This window comes from Antrostomus carolinensis, unplaced genomic scaffold (assembly GCF_000700745.2).
Source record: "Antrostomus carolinensis isolate BGI_N321 unplaced genomic scaffold, ASM70074v2 scaffold8583, whole genome shotgun sequence".
In the NCBI taxonomy this organism is placed as follows: domain Eukaryota; kingdom Metazoa; phylum Chordata; class Aves; order Caprimulgiformes; family Caprimulgidae; genus Antrostomus; species Antrostomus carolinensis.
The window spans coordinates 9,487-31,578 of NW_010305799.1; the positions used below are offsets into that span (position 1 = coordinate 9,487).

The 22,092-nt window shown below is 46.4% G+C and overlaps 1 protein-coding gene across 1 annotated transcript in view; it reads left to right on the top strand.

The window, feature by feature from the left end:
- Positions 1–11,317, top strand: part of ATAD3A (ATPase family AAA domain containing 3A) — a 20,673-nt gene extending 9,356 nt beyond the window's left edge. Inside the window, exons 11-15 of the mRNA XM_029084250.1 lie at positions 1,187–1,238; positions 2,141–2,203; positions 3,285–3,478; positions 4,016–4,124; positions 11,138–11,317. Of these exons, the coding sequence (XP_028940083.1) occupies positions 1,187–1,238; positions 2,141–2,203; positions 3,285–3,478; positions 4,016–4,124; positions 11,138–11,317 (598 nt within the window). The remainder of the gene's footprint in view (positions 1–1,186; positions 1,239–2,140; positions 2,204–3,284; positions 3,479–4,015; positions 4,125–11,137) is intronic.
- The last annotated feature ends 10,775 nt before the right edge of the window (positions 11,318–22,092 follow it).

Below are 22,092 nucleotides of genomic sequence, written 5' to 3' on the forward strand. Positions count from 1 at the left end.
CTCTCTCAAACCCTTCATGTTTACTTCAGGTTTTTTCAGATCAGTCATAACTTGACTCTCTGCTGGTCTCACCAGGCAGGTGGAGAGTGACTGCCCACTTGAAGGTTTTGACATGTCTTTCAGAGCAGTTAGTTTTCTGACAGTAGTTAGAAGACACCAGAAATGGAGATGCAACGGGCTGTTTACACTCTCTGGCTGTTATGTTCCCTCTTGCAATTGCTCAGATTTTAGACTCTGATAGTGTTTGGATCTGGCTTCTTGTTTACTTTTGATTCTCAAGCAGAAGTAGTGAATTACAAGAAATAAAAGATGATAAGAAGGAGACGTGCTAAAGGCACTGATGTTAGATAGGTGTCAAAGTCCCAAGCTGCTGTGCTTTTCAGTCACCTTTAAAAGCAAACTTTTATCTGCAGAAAAACATTCATTCTGAGGCTCAATCTTGACTCCCTGATTTTGTAAGAGTATGTAGTTAATCTGTTCATGCTAGTGTAAATGGATTTTTGCAGTCCAGAGGTAGCTAAGAAGCTGCTCTAAGGATATTCAGTAGGTGTCAGTTTGGTTTTTTTGTGCTGTTTTGATTGCAGGTCTCTGTAAATGCAGCTAACTGGTGATTTACACGTTCTCTGATTGCTTTAGATGGACATTATCTTGCAGTGTCTGTTTTAATCCTTGCTGCATTCATCATCTAAATGTTTCCATTCCCTCTTCAAAAAAACCCCAAAGACTTGCAGAGTAAATGTCCTAAGGATTTAAGCTTTTTAAGCTTCTCCTACCCTGAGGAGCTATAGAAGGAAAGGTGTAAGAATTCAAGTGAGCTTAGAAAAAGAAATTGGAAGAGATGTGAGGATATTCAAATGGATGAAGACTGCTGGCTGCTTCTCTTCAGTCTGCTTCTGAACAGCAGGGAACAAAACTCCAGAGGCCTGGAGTCAGATTTATGGCCTGAGGTGTCTTAAGCTAATGCCTCTTTCTTAACTGTTGGGATGGGCCAAGCGTATGAAATGCTGAATCGGTGCTGTAGCTTAGCTGAGAGATGTTGCCTTAAGAAATGAATTTGCTTGTGTAATCTGTCAGGTTTACAGCTGGTCACAGTTGTGGGTGCCTGGTAGTGGGACAGGAGAATCCTCGAGCCATTTGAGCCTCACTTACCTGTCTCCTATTACTGTGTAGTGCTTTCCTTTTACAGCCTCTTGCTCTTTGTGGATGAAGCAGATGCTTTTCTGCGGAAGAGGGCAACAGTAAGTACCTTCTCTCTGTCTGTTATCTGTGTAAGCTGCAGAGTTAGGAATCCAACAGCCTTGTTTAACCTGATTAGCTAGCTTCAAAGGGCAAAAGATTAAAACTGGCAGGTGCCTTTTCACTCACCTAATTAAGTGATGCAGAGACAAGAAATTAGTGTCTTGCAGCTGGATGGAATGAGCAGCTCAAGACTGACTTGAGAATTCTTTTCTGCAAAAGATGGGTGACATCAGCTTTTTGGAGGTTTTGCAGGTGACTGGGCAGTAGGGAAGAAAGAGGCATAACTTGAAAACAAGAGGAGATTGTTCCCACTGCAGAGCTGGCACCCTGCAGGGTTTGGTTTTTGTTCCAACAGATATTTATCTTGGGAGGTTTTCATAACAGAACTGCTTTTCACTACCTTAACTAGCATCTTCCCCTATACAAATGATTGATGTTTTCAAACTAAGTCACCATATTGTACATTGAATCTGGACCTGCTACTTGAACCCCAGTGGTCTGTTTAAAGAGCTGTCCCTACAAGATTACTTTTATGTGTAAGTGAATTCTTTGTTGTAGCTTATTTTCCTGTATCTTATTAGACTTCCCAGCTACAATAGTGTTGAGCAGGGAAAACCACCTGGGCCAATAGTTAGAGCCTTGGGTTTGAAATCAAGAAAATCACTGAATAACTGTGGGTAAATATTTAATCTCTCTGCTGGAAGCTTTAATTCCTAACCCTTTTTGTGGGTATATAAATTGATCCTTTTTTTTTTTTCCAAGGTATTACAGTGCTTTGGATTCTGCTGTAATGCAAATACTTGACAATAACAGAAGTCACTTTGTCAATAATGCTGCTTAAAGCTGTGACCTGTCTTGGGTCCCCAAGCAGTTGATCTTCCTTTGGATTTCATCTTTGCAGGAGAAAATCAGTGAGGATCTCAGAGCAACTTTAAATGCATTAAAAAAGGCAGCACAGCAACAAGTAAGTATCCAGTTTCAGCGCTTACAGCAGCTGATATTTCTCTGAATTGAGGAAAGCCTGTAAAGAGTCCGTGGTGTGCAAATGGAAGTTGGAAATGTATGAGCTGTACTATTAAGGACTTGAAAAAAAATCTGCATAGAATATCCCCTTTTCAGTTTCTATACTGAATGTAGCTTGCTCCTCCCTTACCTTTTCCTGGGACCTGGAAATTAGAACTCAGAAGGGCTGCACACAGAGTAGAGATCAGTGCTTATAAAAAGGGTGTTTGTTTGGCCCTGGTAGCTGGCACATCTGTACCACGGAGCAAAGCTTGGTAAAACAAACCACCTGTGTTTTATGGTACCCATTGTGAATGCCTCTCTTTCTACACACGTTAGACTTGGCAGCAGGAAAGTGTTGTCCGACTTGCTTGTAGGAAAAAAATGAAGGAAACAAGTCAACTTTTACCGGCTGCTAAATATTTGCCTTCTTGTGCACAGACTCAGCTGTGGTACACTCTTCTTATTCCTAGGCCAGGATGAGTCCCTTCAATGCTCTGCAGCTCATTGAGCTGGTGAGTTTTCAGTAATGCTGTTGGCTTTCAGTTTGGCAGCCATTCATACCTTAAGAGCAGGGCTAAGACAGCCCCTCATGATTCCAGGGTACTGTGCAGTTAGCAGCTTGAAATCAGTTCCCCAAACTGGGATTTAAAATGGACATACATATGTGCCAGAGAACATCTCTCCATGTTGTCCAGCCTTGTTCCAAGATGTCAGATTTGGAGGTCAGCAAGAGAGGTTGTACTCTTGGTGAATTTCTTTATATTCCTGTTTTGGGAGAGCCTGTGGGGGAAGTGATAAATGAGGCTACTATGGCAAAGACAGACTGGGGAAGGCTGATACTGGAATGCTAAGGACTGGGTTAAATGCACTTCAGTTCTAAATACCTTAAACTGCACTGCATTTTAGTGTGAGATGCTGTTACAAAGCTGTTTCTAAGGAATCTTCAGACATGGCATGTGATGAAATGTCTTTGATACTGGCCATGGCAGTTCCCAGTGTTCAAACTGGTTCATTGATTTTGATTTTTATGGGTTTTTCAGTCTTTCCTCTTGTTTCATATTTCCAGGTTTATGCTTGTTTTAGCAAGCAACCAGCCTGAGCAGTTTGATTGGGCTATCAACGACCGAATAGATGAAATGGTGAACTTTGATCTGCCCCAGCTAGAGGAACGGGAGCGGCTTGTGAGAATGTATTTTGATAAGCATGTCTTGAAGCCAGCCACAGAGGGTAAACAGTGAGTATCCCTGCAGAGATCTCCCACTCTGTAAGATTCTCTTTCTTTTATTGTTTTTCCTTCATCTCCTTTTCTGTGTATGCTGTCACACTGTCTATAAACCCACTTTAAACAAGTATGAGTTGGAGAGATGCTGGAGGCATCCTGTTATGGGATGTGCCCTTAAAGTTAGGAGATTAGGTACTACACTGGAGGCAATAATGCAATTAGGTACACTGTTGGACCTCCTCATACCCAAGCACTTATCTTTGCTTGGCTTAACAGACACATCAGACCAAGTGACTCGTTTCCTTGTATGCTGTGCAGTCTTGCACGTTTTTGGTCTTCATCCAGGTACACATGTTTCTTTGTGCCACAAAATGGGGCTTTCTGGGCCCAGGAGAACAACTTCTGTGTACTCAGGCTGGATCTTTCTACAGAGATTGATCCGATCTGATCTTTGATTTCATTGTAAGTGTTGCTCCTTAAAAAGCCCACCTCTGACTCCTCCTGTCCTGTGGCCACATATAAACTAATCCTTGTTCTTCTGCTTTTCAGACGTTTGAAGCTGGCCCAGTTTGACTATGGGAAAAAGTGCTCAGAGATTGCCAGGTTGACAGAGGGCATGTCTGGCCGAGAGATCTCTCAGCTCGCTGTGGCCTGGCAGGTCAGTAGGGCTTTTATCACAGGGCTTCTTGGTTCATTTTCCCTTTCTGGAAGGTTTGAGTGTTTAATGGTGGAGTCTCAAATCTTGTCTCAGTGTGGAAGTTTCATTATGTCCATACAGCAGTGCTAGGATGCTGCTAGCTCAGGGGTGAGTGTCAGAATATCAGCATAATTCTTCATCTCATAGATAGGAATAGTTTTTATAATCACTAATGGGAAATTCCTTACTGAATTTTAAGTAGAGCAAGTGGGTTAGGAATGGGTTTGGGCAAATCATGCTGGCCTTTATTCATGTTCCAGCTCAAGAAGCTCAGTAGAAGAGATGCCTTATGTTGCCTATAGGTATGACAGCATTAGGACACTAGAACATCCTTCTGCCCTGCACATTTTTAGTGCAACGTGAGTAACTGGAGGAACAAAACTAACTGGAACATGGAGCTGAAAAGACTAGGTACTTCTACAAGCATGGTACTGATACAGAAATAAGAAATGCACTCTGGGTGCAATTGTTCACATGCTCAGCAACCTAAAGCACTTTTTTTTTAATCAGGCTTTCAACTTGTTTTGTCACAGCTACCTATTTTTTACTGGATTGTGTATTTTTATAAACTAACTTAGTAATATTGATTTAAGGAGTAAGTTCCAAACTGTATGTCATGTAACTTCCTAAAGTCAAACTTCCTTTCAGGTATTGTAGAAACAAAGTTGTTTGGGTTTTTTTTTTAATTTAGTTTAGCAGTTTACAAATATTTTACAAAGTTTGTGCATTTCATTCTTCCTCCTACTGTTTTTCCACCTTTTAAGGTACAGGAAGTATTTATCCTTTCTAATCCATTTAATTGCAGTAGTCAGGAACTGAGGTCCAAAGCAGCCATGTGAGTGCTGTTAGTCCTTATTTTATACTTTGTATGTTAGCACACAGCTGCTTAATTTTAGCCTGTGAATTTTGTATTATTGAAATGTATTTCAAAATGTGTGCTGTCATCTGAAAATGTACATAAAGCTTTATTTCTTTTTAATTTGTTTCTGTTCTCTAACTGCCTGAAAACATACCAGATTAGTATTGTCACCAGTTCAGTCAAGAAGATTAGCAAGATACTTAACAAGTATTTGAGGTTTGGAGGGAGGGGGTTTCTGATGGGGGTTAGGTGGACTCCCATGTGTTCAGACACCGGTCTGCAGAGCTGACAGGTTGAAGGAAAGACCAGAATCTTGGGCCATTCTGCATTTGAGAACCAGCAGATCATAGCTTCACTTTTTCCAAGCACAGCTATGCTTCTTGTGGACTTCTGATTTTGAAACCCAGGATAAAGACTGAGGTTATGTGTCTTAAACTGAGTGATGGTGATGTGGGAGAGAAAGCAGGTCACTAATTGTTGTAGAATTTCTTTATTTCTCTTCATTTAGAAGAGAACTCCCTTTCCCATGTGTGTGTGAGGCTTTGCTGCCAGGCATTTCCTGTAATAAAAAGTAGTGATAAATGATCCTTTGCTTTTTATCAGCTCTTATCTCCTAGCTTGTCATTACTCCCTGGGAATGACCTCAGCTTTTATCATTTATCCTTTAAGTGATCTTGAAGGAAGGGAAAGATGGGGGTGATTAATTCCTTAGTGTTGTTGCCCTGATCACTTTTTAAAACGTACCTCATAGCACCAGAACTATTAACAAGGTTCTATGTAAAATTGCAGCAGGAGGTTATGTGCCTCTCTGTCACAAAACAGTCAAAGGCCTTTAAAAAAACATGCAGGAGAGGGTGACGTAGAAGCTGCAAGAAGCTTAATCAGTGTCAAAATCAAAGTTGTTGGCATCCTGGAACAAGGCACTTCATATCTTATCTCTTGTTGATCAAGAAAGGAAGCGTGATGTTTCATGGGTCAGTGTTAAAATAGCACAGGCTTCTTGCAGCTGTGGCTAGACACGTGGACTTCTTTCCTCAGGAGATGACTGAGTGGATGCAGTTCACTAGCAGGTTTGTGAGGGCATCCAAGAAGGGGTAAGACTTCTGTATTGAACGCTGCCCTGGGAGTCCCTCTCAGAGCTCTTGATCCTAAGTTCTAATGTAGGGTTCTCTTTCAGTCATTGGGTCAAGGAGTTTGGAGCTGTACCTGACCAGAGCTTTACTGAAGGCTGCAAGAGTTGCCTTTGGCTTTGCCTAGGTAAAGTACCAAGGGTTTGGCACTTCAGTAGCTGTGGTTAAAAGCCTCTCTGTAAGCAGGTGTGTTAACTGTTCTTAACCCAAGCTGGTCTCTGGAATGGCACTGGTATTTTGGGTCCTGGGTCAGTGCTAACAGCTTTGCAGCTGGTACAGTGCTCTCTGCTATCAGGGAAGGATTAAGGCTGCAGTCTGACAAGCATTTCTGACCGTGTTAGTCCTGCCTCGTATTCCTGCCTTTCTGCTTCCTTTCCTTGTGCTGGAACACCTCTCTGCACGGCTGTACTATGAACTGGGTCAGGGAGCTGATCAGAATTAAAAATAGCTTGGCAAGACAAGTTAACTGCGTAGCTACACTATTGTCCTGGCACATCTAAGGAGGTGGATCAGGTAGGTAGGGGCTCTGAGAACCAGCATAGCTGGCTCAAGACAATGCTTGTCAGACTTTCCTCAGCTGTAAGGTGGTTATATCCTGCAGACAGGACTGTTAACTCTGAACTGTTGGTCTTTCAAACTCCTTTATGACTAAACTTTTGATTCAAGATGCTGCATGCCAAAGATGGCTGGTGTGGGAAGTAGCCTGGCATGAGCAGCACCTCTCTGAACACACACCTGAATTTTAATCAGTTTGCAAGCTACAGTTTTGTCTGCCTTGGACGTGCAGAGCTGTAAGGAAGCTACCAAAGGGCTTAACCTGAGGATTTAGGAAGCCACTTCTGTGATGTTAGTTAAGGTGAATGTCTGGACTTCCCAGTCAGTTCCCTATTTGCAGTTGCCTTTTTTTCACCTCTCTTCACCCAAAGCATTCTGTCAAGTTAACAACACACACAAGAAGAGTTTGAGATGATGTACAGGCTGAGAAGATGAAGGGCAGGAAGAGCTGAGAAAAGGGAAAAAACAAAGTATCAACAGTTTTATTTCTGATCCTTCCTAACACCTCACAGAGCTGGCAAACAGCAGATGTGAGCCTAGTGCTCTTTAGAAGTCCTCAAAGCAGACTTGAAACAACTGTGTCTCAAGACATTTAAGCTTCTGACACTTTTCTAGATAGGCTCATCACAGCAGCTGCTGAAATGCAATACGCCTAAGGTCCCTGTTTAATAAATAAATTGAATTGACCCATTCTGGGGAAGGTGACAGCACAAAGCCCTAGTGAACAGCGCTGGTTGTGAATGCTGGAGCACAGAGCTGGATGGAGCGTTTTGTTTGCCTTTTGTTTTCAGCTGTGTTGCCTAGTGCCCTGATGGGACTTGGAGCTCATCCTCAGAGTACAGGCTTAACTGCAGCGTGCCTGTCGCTTCATTCACCTCAGCTCTGTATATATATTTTCTTAATTAGTTTATTTCTCTAACAGTTATTTGCAGTGTTGTTGCCTGTGTGCATTACACCTCTGTAGACATGCCTTGGAACAAAATTTCATCCAGTGTCTGGACAACAGAGACAAATGCAGAGGGAGCAGAGTGACAGGCTTAATCTGTGGTGAAGCATTGCTCTGTTCCACAGGGTCTGTCCTGCTGCCTCCAGCTGACTGAAACCTCGTTGCTTGCAATTGTAGTCCTAACCTCTATGTGATGAAACCTAATCAGATCACTCATGGAGCTCAGGGACTACTAGGAAAGGCAGTGAGGAATCTGCATTGCTATTCCTGCGTCCGTTCCTCAACCTTCAGAGGTGCTGGAGGGAATGGAGAGGGAGCAGATGAGGGTATTTATCATGGACTTGATGGAGTTTTGAGATCCTAGGATCCTCGTCAGCTCTACTTAGCTTGCCTGAGGTCATCTCTTACAGCCAGAACTGAACCTCAGAGATGGTTTGGGAGAGAAGTGAAGTTTTGAAGCAGTAGGAGGAGAAACAATCATAGCTGTTAGCTCTTACTGAGAGTAACCTGAACGGCAGCATATGGCCACTCTGCTGTCCCCCTCCCAGTCATTTCCCATGAAGATGTTTTTGGAATAATCTGCCAATATCTCTTTTAACAAAAACACCTCAGTTAAACTAGAAGCCTGAGCAAGAGCTGCAACTTTTGTAGGCTTAATTCCACTCTTAAGCTGGGATGAAATTGATTGGCTGTCATTTACCTGAAGCTCTAGTTCACTGTTTCAGTCTGACTCAGTTTGTCCTGAATTTACCAAAGAGAAAAAATAAGATACAGAAAAGCAGAGGATGTAACCTCTAGCACTGGGATGGATATTGCTGTCTGGCACAGCTAATAGTCTGCATGCTAGAAATCCATTTTAATCTCTCCTGCAGAAGACTGAGCATTACCTTTTGTCCTTGTGCTTTTCCATTCCCCATATCTAATCCTTTATGAATATATCATGGATTAGATGCATTTACACACTTAAACGTTCCCTTCAGATCCATTTATAGTAACGTGCAGACTTTCTAGTTCTGCACCTTGTGCTTAAACCCATTGATATGCTTTAGATAAAATGTCAGAAAAGTAACCTTTCACTGTGCCAAGCTGTAACCTCCAGAAAATTGTTTTGGCAACACTTCAAGAGAATTCCCAGGAGTTTTATGTCCAGTGTTAAGGACAGAGGTGAGCTTCCTCTCATTTCCTTGCCTCTTGTGCCACTGACATAAACACCTTTTTGCTCCATGAACTTTGTTTATATTTAAAAAATAAAAATCATCTGCCTGACCAAGTTATGGGAGGAATTTAATGTTTCTATAGTGGGCTGAAGGACTTTATAATTAAGTAGGGGAAGTGTGGAATGCTTATGTGTTTAGAGGGGTTTTTTTGAGCAGGCTGTTTTCATTATAAATGTGATTCAAAGGATACAGGTTAATTGGGCCAAGTTAAAATAACCCATGGTTCTTGGCTGAAATGAAACATGAGGTCATTGAGTCTGGACTTGTCATCTGTGCTCCATCCCTTTACTTCCCCCTCACAAATACTTTGTTTTCAGATTATTTTGTAATCGGTTTTGAGTTATAAAACAGGAATAGTTGCACTGAGGAAAATGGGTTAAAATTTGTCCATGCAGAAGGCAGAGGTATGAATATAAATGAAGCTGGGTACCATTTGTGTGTGTGTGCAAGCGACTCCCAGAAGGGACAGCTGCTTCTCCCATTTGCTTTCTTGACAGCTAGGGCCTGAGGCTTTCTATAAATAGAAAGTCATTGAGAAAATCAACAGAGCGTGAACTGCACAGCTTTACAGGAGTTTCCACAGTTGAATTTGTGGTCTATGCAGTGGCAGGGAGGAAGGGAAGACATCCTCCCAGATCTGTGAAGGCACAGAACACGCATCCCAGGAAAACACTTGACTCTGTTTTAAAACCCCAGGTTCTCCTGGCTGGAGGGCTGTGTTGACAAAAGAGTGCTGGCTCCTTTTAGCTGTAAGTCTTCAGTCATGTCCTGCAAAAAATAAAATAAAATAGAAAGGGGGGTGGATGGGTGATGGGGGTGAGTCAGAGAGGATCCTTCAGCTGAGCAGAACCTTTCCACCGTGCCCCTTTTACAGCAGAGAGAGGAGACAGGTCATGTTGTGGTTCCTGTTGTGTAACTGTTAGTGGCAGCAGGCGGGTTGTGGAAGCAGTGCTCTTCTGGTGTGGGTGGGCAGTGACTGCCTCTTTGTGTCCAGGATGCTCCTGCTCTGCTGTTGAATACAGAGGCCAAGGGCCTTTATGCCAAGTGAATTCTGTATTTGCAGACCTTCTCTTTCTCCGCAGTCCTTGCCAGCAGCCAGTGTTTACTCCTAACTTGAAGTACAAGCGTTAGCCTAACTTGTCACTTCTGCCTTAAGGAAGGATTACCAGGGTTTCACAGAGGGAAGGATCTTGTTTTGATGCTTCTTGCACTAAAAACCAGTGCCTGCCAGCTCTGTGGTTACATGTGGTTTGTGTGATGAGACCTTTTGTGATTTAACCAGTTCCCCAAAAAGGGCTACCAAGCAAGGGCTGGAAGGTAGGCTAGAGGAGCCTGAAAACTTGGGTAACCTTTTGCTCATTTCTTGAAATATTTATTCTTCTTGCAGTGAGGTAGCAGTAACCTGACAGGCAAGTATGTGGATTAGTGTCAGCTCCCTCGCTGGCATAGCTGTGCAAGGAACCACGGTACTGAGTCGCTTGCAGGAGCACTTGCAAAGGGAGCAACCAGATTTAGAAATCTGTAGCTTGGAGTTGCTTTGTTACCTTGGAGATGGGCACAGCCAACAGCGTCAGCATCCTTCTCTGCCTTGGCTGCTTGTGTTGTCATCTGCAGAATGTCCATCAGCACAGTCCTGGCTGCCCTGCGTGCTGGACAAAAGTGACAATCCTTTTGCTGCAGCTGAAGAGAAATGGCACATGGTCCTGTTTCCCCCAAGCTCCTGCTGGAAATACTGTGGGCTGTTGGGAAAGGATGTCAGTAGTTTTCAGCCCTTTCTGCAAGGAACTATGATCAAATTTGTGCTGCCTATCAAAGCAGTAACAGGACCAAGTGTTACTTTACCAAGCAGAATTGGAGAGGCAGGAGTTGAGGTATGAATGGAGGGAGGAGAAAAGGGGAGCCCCTGCAGGCAGATGAGATGCAGGGGAGATTCCTCACAGATTGCATGAGGAAAGCAAGATGAGTGCACGTCAGACATCATCTTAGAGTTGCCACGTTGCCCATATTCACCCTAGCACTGATGTCAGTTCTCCTGTGTGTATGTTTAAAACATTTTCTGTTGTCTTGGATGGAGTCATTCAATCACCATATGGACCTGTTACTCTTTAGCTTCTTGGCTTCATATATGCAGCACTTTTAAAGCAGGAGAGGAAATTTAAACAAGCCCAGTGTGACAGCAGCCTAACCACACTGGCTGTGTTCAGCATCTCCCTGCTCCTAGGAACTGCCGTCACTAACTTGTGTCTCTTCTGCCTTTGCCTCCCCAGGCTGCAGCTTATGCATCAGAGGATGGTGTTCTTACAGAGGCCATGATCGATGCCCGGGTAGCTGATGCTGTGCAGCAACATAAACAGAAGATGGAGTGGCTGAAAACAGAAGGTGCTGAAGCAAGCAAAGGGGCTGACAGAAACCCACCCCTGCCTTTCCCCAAAGGAACACCCGTGTGAGAAGTCTGCAGGCTTCAGACCAGCCCGTGTGGGGAAGTGGGTGTGGGACAATGCTGGGAGGGCCTTTTGGGCAAATATTTGATGGAATCATGTGTTGAAACAAATGTGTCCATTGGTGCCAGGGAAGGGGGTATTGCCTCAGTCTGCCTTTCATGTCGTGTTTTTAGAGTGCACCAGAGAAAAAATGGTTTAAATAAGGCAGAAACACTGTATTAAAGGACCCCCTGAAATACCATTGACTGTGTTAGTCTGTACGGCCTGTCCTGCGAGAGAGGCTCAAACCCCAAATCCTTTTCAGCCATTTGACACTTCTACATTGTCCCAGGGACATGGGCCTGTGGGAACCCAGGGCCTGTCCAACCCTGCTACTCCCATTTATTGAACTTTGCAGGGTTTATACTCCAGCAGAGGCATTTCTCATCTTTCTACAGCTGTGCAGTATGTTGGCTGATGAGCAGTGATACTTTCCTTGTGATGTGGCTACATCTGCTGGTGCCTAGCTCCTGCCTCTTGTCTCCTCTGTGTTGGGGTCTCCAGGAGGATGGCTGTAGAGTCATCTTGCAGTGCCACACTGTGAGGGACTAAACCCTCTGGAGTGTAACTCCTCGCTGCTGAAGCACTGAGTATTCCAAGCCTGAGAGGTTTTATCCCCCTCCAGTGCACCACTGTAGAATAACTACACACACTCCCTGGATCACACAAGGTTATTGGGACTGCAGTGGAGCCACTACACACTGCTCAGAGTGCTGGGAATGTGCTGCTCAGCCCTTCAGACACCGCTGAGCTGCAGCAGGAACCGCTGCTTCCCAGCTCCTGCTGTGTCTGCTCTGACTGCACACCCCACAATGTGGTGTTGGCTTTCTCCAGCCAGGTACTTGCTGCTACAGCTGGTCTGAGAGCAGCCCCACACATTTTTTTTTCCCCTGAGGTCTCTCTGAGGAGGTGAGTAGGCAAGGCTCAGTGAGTCTGCCTGGCACTCAGGTGTCCAACATGGTCTGAGGAGAGAGCGAGCTGAGTGGGGGCTTGTTTGCTGCTGGCTGCTGCCATCAAGCTGCTCTTGCTACATGAATCTTTTGCTGCATTTCTGGAACAATTGGGAAATGTGCCATTGTCAAGTCCTGAACACCAGCCTGTCTCATCAAATGCCATTTGTTCTGTCTGTGCATATGAGAGACAGGTCAGAAAATCTCTTAGTGTTTTTATTATTTTTTTTTTATGGGTTTGAACTGGATTTGAACTCTGCTCTGCTCTGAATCCCCTTCTGTAACTACACTATGCCAGCACATTTGCCTGACCTAAATCTATGCCCTTGAGTACCTTGCTGAGATGTTCTCCTCCGACAGGAACTGACAGCGATCTCTGCATTGTCCATTTCACTGGTGGCTGTTACTGAGCTCTGAGAGATGCACACTGACAAGAGCTTGAGAGCCGGGGAGCAGAACAGGGCTGGTCACCGAGGCCCTCAGAACAGGCAGCCTTGTGGGACACCAGGAAAGAAATAGTTCTTGAGGCTGCAACGCTTCACTGTCTTGGGCTGCCATCTTCTCTCAGAAGAGTTTTCTCAGATATTTTCCCCTAGATGCCAAGGCAGAATCTGAAGATGCATTTTAGAAGCTGCTCCTTTGTTGAGGATGGGTGTCCCACTGCAGTTGTGTGCACCCACAGTTCCACACCCTGCTGACGTGTACGTGTTGTGAGGTCCTTTGCTGTGAGATGCTGCTGTAGAGGAAAGGGAGGAATCACTATCAACTGCAACTGCAGACTTTGTGTTCTGACTGACTGAAATAAACTGGAATGCCATTCACCCCCACTTCAGCCTAGGTGTAGCTGTCCTTTAGTCCATTGGTTTACTAGGGGATTAGCTGTTCTAGGCTTTCCCCTTCCTAGGAAGATTTTACCAGAACTACATTTCTAAGCCCCAGGAGATGGAAGGAAGCTAAACAGAGCCACTCTGCTAAAAAACCCTTGCTAATGAATGATGTGAGGGAGCAGCCTGCTATTGTGGGATTCAGATCTCCAAGTGACACACACCTTCAAGACTTTTCCTCTCTCTTCCATACTCATCCCCATGAAGCACAAAAGGAGCTGGGAGGGGGGAAAGGTGCCCCGTGGCTTGTCCTTGTGCTGATACCTATCGCTGGGAAGAGAATCCTGCTGTGAAGCTGTGTGCAAGGCACAGGAGTTGCTGTCTCAGCTATTTCACACAATTCCTCCTTCAGATTGCGTCAGGTCCCTGCGTGGAAGCAAAGGCAGCGCGGTGTGTGTAGTGCCACTGTGATCCCGGCTGCTGTGCTGAGCAGCACTGATTAATGGTGGCTTCTGGAGAACAATTAGCTGGAAGTAGCCTCTTGCTGGAGCAGGGAAGATGGCAGGAAGCGTAGGCTGACCTAAGGGTTCCCAGGTTTGAGTACAGAAGTAATTTTCAGGCTTTTTAATGACCACTCTTGATGATGGATGCTGCTGGTCCTTACCTGAGCTTTGCTGTATGGGCTTCATCTGGATGGAGAAGACTCTTGAATTCAGACACGTGGGTGCTTTTGAGAACTCCCATTTTTTTTTAGCGTTTCTGGTGTGTGTTGTAACGTTGCTCTGGTGTGACTCACTAGCTGGTGCTGTTTGTATCCCAAGGAGCAAAGTCCTTTCCCCTTCTTGGGCAGCCTCTCTACTAAATGAAGTCTGTTTTCTTCATTTTCCTTTAAAGGGTGGAGGAGAGGTAAGTAGAGACATTTCTATAGTTTATACCAAGAACTTAACAGGGCTCTTGAATACACAGAACTTCTGTGTGTCTCAACCCTTGGTAACAGGAGAAGGACTCTTTGTGCCCAGCCCAGTAGTATGGATACATCAAACACTGGTTGAGTGATGGGTGTCTTACTTCCCTCCTGTGAAGAAGGGAGGGGGGTGGCACCTCAATGGGAAAAAAACTGAGGAGGTAGAGGAGAAAAGCCAGAGATGGGCCTGATTTAAGAGGGCTGAGGAGACTTGGGGTGCTACAACTGTCAGGTAAGGTGGGTAAGGAGTGGCAGAGGTGCTGTGGGCAACTTGTCTTGCTTGGGTCCAATCCTCCAACCCAGTTGTTTTCATCTCTTCCCACTGCATTGAAAGAGTGGCGTGGGCTTCCACTTGTACAAGCTGGTGCCATTTGTCCTTCCCTGACAGCGTTTGGGAGCAGGTGGAGTAGGTTCCAGCCAAGAAGTCCCACTGTTGGAGCTCAGCATCCCTGTGTTCTGCTGAGCGGCATGGGGAGCGTGGGCAGCTGATGGACTCTGCAGTCCTGCACCAGGTCAGGCTTAGTGCAGCCTGGAACAACTGGAGCTGCCAGGCTTGCAAGTGCTGCTTTTCCCGGTGTTGACCCTTCATTTTTTATTTCCACAGGAAATAAAGTTCTCCATCCATCCATCCATCCATCCATCCATCCATCCATCCATCCATCCACACTTGCACGCTGCTCTTCCTTCCTTCACACCATGTGCCGTGGGCAGTTGGGCTGCTGAAGCCACCTCTCTCGCTGCATCCCAGGCACTATTGTCACCAGCCCTCTAAACCCTGCCTTTGAAAAGAGATTCCTTGTCCCTCTCACTGTGCACGTTGCTCCAAGCCACCAGCGAGGTGATTTCATGCCCTGCTGAAAGCCGTGCCAGTCACTGTCACCACTGCTGCTGCTCATGGAATGCAACAGGAAAGAAGAAAAAAAGGGCCACTTGTCATTGTTCAGCTCCTGCCTCATCAAAGATTTAAATGCAGGGCCTCTGTCACCTCTGCCAGCCTCCTCAGTAAGTTTGGTTTGCTGTCAGCTCACAGGATGACCGATGTCCCTGTGGAGGTGACACCCAGATAGCTATTTGCTAACACTCTGTGCCGGAATAGAGGATGGCAACCCCAGGCTGAGGTTCTCTCCTCTCCATGACACTGAGTGAGTTATGAGCTAATAGCACTTTATTAAAATAGTGTTTGGTATTGGAGAGCAAATCCAAGAGCAGATGGATTAGCAAGCAATCCATCACACCCCATCCCTGCCGCTGCCAGCTGAAACGCCTTCTCTGTGCTCGACGTTGCAGCTGGGAGACAGATTTATAACGTGGTCACCTCTCTGTTCTCAGCTGCCAGCCCTTAAAGTTTTGACTTTTGAATGTGATGCACTGGGAGGAAGGTTCCTCTGTGACAGTACCAGGGTGTGAGATCACTCAGATCCAGGACACCAGCTCCCGGCCGCGCTGCCTGGGTGGTTTTTTCCTCTCTCTCCTGCTGTTGTGGGTTTTAGTCTTGTTGTGGGGCTTGCTTTGCTCGGGTGTTGTGAGGTGTTTTTATTACTGCTCTGCTTTCATGTGGTGTCTCCACCAAGTCTGAGTAAAATGTGCCCAGACTCGTAGAACAGCTCGTGCAGCAGCAGCACCTTTGCACCTAAGGACTGAAATCCTGCTCAGCATCAGACTTAATCAGTTTGTGTGTGAGATCCTGTTCATGGAGAGAAAAGAGCAGAATGAGGAAAGTTAAAGGGCTGGTTCATGGTGGCAGATTTTGGTGCTGCTGGAACGGGAAATGCCACATCCCCAGGTTCCCTGCACCCGCTCCTCTCTGGAGGTAACTTGCACCCAGAATTTGATTTTAACGGTAAAATATTTATCTTCTTTTTAAATCAGTTTTGGACCTTTGAGCTTCTCTGTGTTCCCAGTGAGTGGGAGACAAGCAGGCTAAAATCTGGGACAGTGTCCCATGATGTCACCAAACCCGGGGGCAATCACACAGCCCTTCTTCATAGCTCAGGGCTGGGCACAGTTTTTTCCCCCACCGCTCCAGCCGTGTTTGTACCTCCTCCTCTCAAACTCCTGCCCATAAACTGGTGACCTGTTGGTCTGCAGGCTCCCAGCCTCCCACCCCAGGAGTTTCATCGGGTTCAAAGGGCTGGAAAAAAACCACTCAGACGCAAAACTTGCAAAAAACCTATTTTACTGACAAACAGCAAAGGACGGGCTTGGTTTCAGGAGCTGAACTGGTTCTCTATTATACAAACATATTACTGAAAGGGAAGGAATGGCTGAAATACACTCACTCATTGACCCAAAGAAAATCACAGTGTGCTTTTTCTATTGCCTCCCTCACCCCCAAGCTCTCTGTGGCCTTCAGCTGCTCCCCGGAGCTCCAGCACAGCATTGTCACCACTCCCAGCACGGCCGCTGCAGGACACAAACTGGGGGTGACATTTGCCTGTGCAAGTGTATTTAATAATAATAAAAAATAAAATTAGCCATTATTGCTTTTCAACCACAGTAGAGATTATTCTGGGATTAGGCTCAGAGCAGAGTATAATCTCTCTCCCTGGTCATATCAACGTGTGTTGTACCTCTTCCTGTCCAACACGTGCAAAATTGGTTTGAGAGCAGAAAAAAAGAAAAGAAGGATGAACAATCAGGGAAAACAGCACTCCAGGGTTTGTTCCTGAACTCACACTGCAGAGCACTATTGCAAATAACCTTCCTAAACTGTGTGCTCTGTCCTGCAAGGGTTTCCACTGCCTCAGTGCTCAGCACCTCGCAGGATCGAGCCATCCTCCTGGTATCACCCCTGTGTGGAAATCCCAGGGCTCAGCTTGAAGAGGGGAGTGAAACTAGCAACCCCCCTGGAAAAGAAACGGATGGGAGGTACTAGAGCAGAGGAACAGGCTTCATGCAGTGAACACGTGAGGACACACAGACAGAAACACACAGACACACATGGACACAATGGGAATGGTTCCTGAGAGCCAACGGGCAGCCCAGACCCACTGCAGACACCTCCTGGGACCTGCCCACATCTCCCTACTCCTCTGCTTCCTCCTCTCTTGTCCCACAGCCCACGTGCAGGGAGGTTGGGGGCCTGGCTTATTTCTATTGGGGTTTTTTCTGTGTGTTTTTCAGTAAATTCACTTGTTTCCTTGTGCTCTCCTGGGCAGCCTAAGGAGACACCTCATCTTCACTCCATCCTAAGGTAGAACCAGCCATCCTGTGTCCCTGACCAGCAGGTAATGCCCCATCTGTCCCCTACTCTCCATCCCACTGCCTGTCACGGGAGCATCCAGCTGTTTCTCCAGTGTATCCAGGTTGAACATTTGCTCCAAATATCTTCCCACTTGTACCGTGTGCCCCAGGCACAGAAGTACTTCTGTTCTTTTACATCCAGAGGTGCTCTGGGACCTCCTCTTGGCTCTTTCTACCTTCCAAGCTCCCTGAATGCAGAAGAGGCCTCCATTCCCTCCATGTTCACCCCCACACACTCTTCAGCTGTGCCACACTGACTGGAAAACTGTTAAAAAAGTGTGAAGCTGTCTCAAAGTGCAATCTGAAAGGGGACCGAGGCTCCCCGTGTCATTGATCACCTGCAAGCCTCCTGCCTGCTCCAGTCCCTTAATCATCTTCGTGGCTCTTTGCAGTATCCCTTTTTATCAGGGATTCTCTTCTCCCAGCTGAGTGCAACTGGAAAATGAGGTAGAGAGTAGCAGTGAGAGTAACAAAACCACCCCACCACGCTCTGCAAGCCCCTCCCTGGCACAGCTCTTCCTACACCTATGGTGACATTGGTCTCCTGTCACTTCTTCCTTCCCCACACCCATCCTGTTGTGAACTGCTGAACGTGGTGGCATAACAGATGCCAGATAAGGAGGAAACTGGAGGAGACAACCATCTCGACAGGCCTGCTCTTTGATGTGTTGCTCTCTTGGGAAGAAAGAAGGTTGTAAGAATGGCGAGAAGGTTGGTGTAGAAGGGGTTTGGCTTTATGCTGCCCTCAGGGGTCCCACCAAGGGGCGAGGGCTTTATTCAGCTGTGCTGGTAAGCGGCTGCTTCAATTTAAGAAGGAGCTCCTGGTTGATACAATGGATTTCACAAGCCTGTGCTTTTGTCCACCCATCTTGCCACACATCTCCTTTGCAACCAATCCCAGCCACCAGCATGTACCAGTTTGGTGTGCAGGCAGCCAAACCTGGCCTCCTCACACCAAAAATGCAGGAGAATGTTTCCAGTGCCAATCCCAGCTCTGGAGAATTGGCAAGTACTGTTTTAAGCTCTGTCTCTGCTCTAAAAATAGCCCTTCCTGAGGTGGCACAAAATTCCCCCCACTATCTAATTCTGCAGAAAACTCCCTCAAAGCATCTGGCAGATGAGTGCTGAGACTTGGTGCACCCTTCCCACTCCTTTGTCCCTATGGAGCTGCCGTTGCAGACCCAGCTGCCAACTGTAAGCTTTGCAACCCCATCTTTTCTCTTCCCCAGGGTTCTGCCCAGTCTCTTGCCTGGCCCTGACCTTGTTGTGTCAACTCCCTGATGCCCAAGTCATGTTCTCCCAACTGAACCCTTTTGGTTTGAGGTTGTTACTGGGTTTTGGTTTTGTTATTGTTTCCGTCTCTGTTTTGTTTGTTTGGTTGGTTGGTTTGTTTGTTTTGGATGAAGACTGGATCAGAGGCAAGAGAACAACAAACAAGTCAACACTAGTACATCTCAGACAATTAAACAAGGAGAAAACACCCCCACAACTGGACAAAAGCAAAACGAACACATGCACAGGAGAAGAAGACAGTGCAACGGCAGACTTCACGGACAACTGAGCTGCGAGCAACGGTAGCAACCTCACTTGGACAGAGGAACAAGAGACCACAAAGTCAGACGTTGTTGGTAAGGCTCACACCTCGAGCAGAAGGGGATGGGACAGGGACAGGAGTGCTGATGTCAAGCAGAGAGAGAGCAGGTGCTGCTCTGGGGCAATACAACCCTGCTGCTGGGGTTTCGCAGTACTCAAACCACAGAAGCCTCTTGGACCTTCTGCTTCTCCGTGGGGGCTTGCCAACTCCTTCCCCAAAGAGAAGACATGGCAGACACCTGGCTGTTGGGAACAACAGTCATCTTCTGCACAACACCACGTGTTATATGGCACGTGGGACCTGAGTTCTCACCACTGCAGCCTTACTTGGGCTGAAGGTTACCCAGTCCCAGCAACAGGTATGTTCTGATCTCTCTTAAGTAGGGTCAAATCTACAGTCGCTTCCTAAACTCAGAGGAAAAAGGCCCCTCACACCAGGAATCTGACCTTGTGTCTCCTTTATGTGGCTGTTTGCAATCACCCATGTGCAGGAGATGCACCAGGTCTCTGGGGTCAGGAGCAGGACCTGGCCTCACTGCACAGGAAGGGACTTTACCTTTATTTATTAAGGATGAGAATCAAAGGCTGAGGCAGCTCCCCAGGACTAATCCATCTGGTTCAGTGTGTGCTGGGACAAACCTTGCTCTCTGATGGTGTTTCTCGTTTCCTTGGATTTAAGACCAATTGCTCCCAGTAAATGGAATTGCGCTCTGACTGTTTTTTGTTTGATTTTTTGTCTAAGTGTAAACAAGAGATGGGCTCACGAAGTAACAGCTGCAGCCACAGCAGATTAAAAACAATATAAACCTGTTCTTAAACAATAGGAACATGTATCATGTATGATTTTTCTTTTTCCCCTCTTCCAGAGCCTTATATTCTTCTGAAATTCTGGTGTGGCTCAGACTGAACCAGTGTGAGCCATCACTTCACTCTTCCCAGTTGTAAAAGTTTCACATTTCATGATATTTCAAGCAAGCTCAGTTGTCAGAGCAGAGCAGGACCAGAGTTTCAATTCAGGCTGAGTTTGGGTCACTGCCTCAGGTCTCTTGTGAGAGGCACCAAGTGGAAAGATTATTTAAATTGCTTTTTTTTTCCCCATTAACCACTTTCAGAGACTCAGTATTTGTCTTTATCATGATGGAATTTTCTCCCCTGCAAAATATTGTCCCGTCTGAAGGCATGTCCATGACATGTTCTATAACACAGGACCTATTCTTGGGGGTCAGGTCAGCCTGTGCCATCACACAAGGGTGACCAGAACAGCTGTTTGGCCAGATCTCATCTGGCACCGTGTGAGGAACACTCCAATGAAGTCAGCATCTTCATGCCACTTGAGGATGAGCCCATGCAGTCAAATGCACAAAGCTCATCCCCTGAGGGAGGTTGCAAAGCTGTGTGGCTTGGAAAGGAACTGCTGAAGGAAAAAATCCTTCTTTAGATACTAACAGGTGGCTGCAGACATGACAACCACAGGAAGCCCTGAAGGACAGACAGTCAAGCAGACAGACAAGTATAGACCGGGCAATTATTTAGACCCAGACAGAAACTGAGGCTCCAAGACAAGAGGCACTGGGAATAGCAAAGGTAGGAACAGCAGAGAACAGTGGCCGTTGGCTCTTGGGCAGCTCTGGGGCTTGTAAATAACTGAACTGATCCTGGGCATGGGAAATAATGGGGGGAAAAAAGCAAGAGCTAGAAGCTGGAGCAGGGAGTAAAAGTGCAGGGAGTCATGGTGTCCTTCCCCTCCACAGAGATTGCAACCAAACAACAGGAGGCCCTTGAAAGGGTCAAGGAATCCATGGAAGAAACCAGCAGTTTCTGATAATATTGATCATCTTTTTGTTCTGGATGTTTTCCCCCATTGAAGCACAAGCCCACTCGATACAAAATGAGGAATGAAGGAGAAACGACTGGGATTCAGGGCTCCCACCTCCAGTTCTTGGGGCTAATGTCTCCCTCCCTTATTCCTCAATAAAATTCTCTCTCTTCTCCTGCAGCCAGCAGAACCACAGCTGACTGCTGCCCAGCATCTGCAGATGCGATGGAGTCTGGGCCCATTTGCTTCTCTCCCCCAGCAGAACATGATGCTACGGGAACCGAGAGTGCTGTGCTGTCTGGGCCACAGCAGCTTCATCAAACACTCCTTCAGGCAACTGGAAGCCAAGGAGGTCTCTGGATGTGGAGGCTGGTTTCAGACACTTGATAGCGACCTTAAAACTCACACCTAACTGTGACCAGGGGAAGCAAAGGCAAAACCACGTCAGAGCATCCTTGTACCTTGTTTCAACCCATTTTGGGGACGTTTGACTGTGTAGATGAGTTTGGCTTCAGGCCCACAGCTCTCTGTGTCCCTCAAGCCAAGCCCAGCCTGCTGCTGAGGTGCTCTTTCAGCTCGGAGCAGTAACACAAGAAGATTCGTGGCTGTTCCTCTGCAGGTAGAGTGAGACTGTTAACAGGACCCTCTCGCTGCAGAGTCAGGTTTTCTGGGGTGTGTTGACCAGGACCTCAGAGCAGGGAGAGCAGCTCCTTCCCTCCCAGGCAAGGGGTGGGTGATGTTTATGCAGCAGAGGGGTATGATCAGGATGCCAATCAAATCTAACACTGTTCCACTCCATACACTTCTCCCCACTTATCAGGAGCAAATCCTCTCTACCATCAGTGAAGAACAACAGCACTGACATCAGCAAGGTACCTCCAACATAAAAGTGGTGGAAACCAGGTGGCACCAGCCCTGTTAAACCAACTCAAACCTTCCAGTGCTGCTCCCCTGGTAGTGAGATTTCTCGGATTGCTTAAGGCAGGTTTCAGTGTATAGCAATGCAAAGAAAAAACCAGTTATATATTCCCAGGACTTCCTTCCCCCCACAGCAACTCCCAAAACCATGAACCAAAGCAAAAGGGACACTGTGCCTTCACAACCCACTGGCAGCAGTCCCCATCCAAACCGGTGACCAGCCAAGCCATTCGAGCAACAGAAGGAACGGAGCAGAGCGAAAACAAGCCAAAGAACCAAAGAAATGGGGAACTGGAGCTCTTGGATGAGAAACTCTGCATCTTCTTTGTGTTGTCCCACCTCCATACCCTTGGCCAACATTCCCCGTGGGGTAGCTGGATGTGGAGGTCAGCCGTGAACGCCAGGAAAAGGGGGTTGAAAGTATAATGCAAATC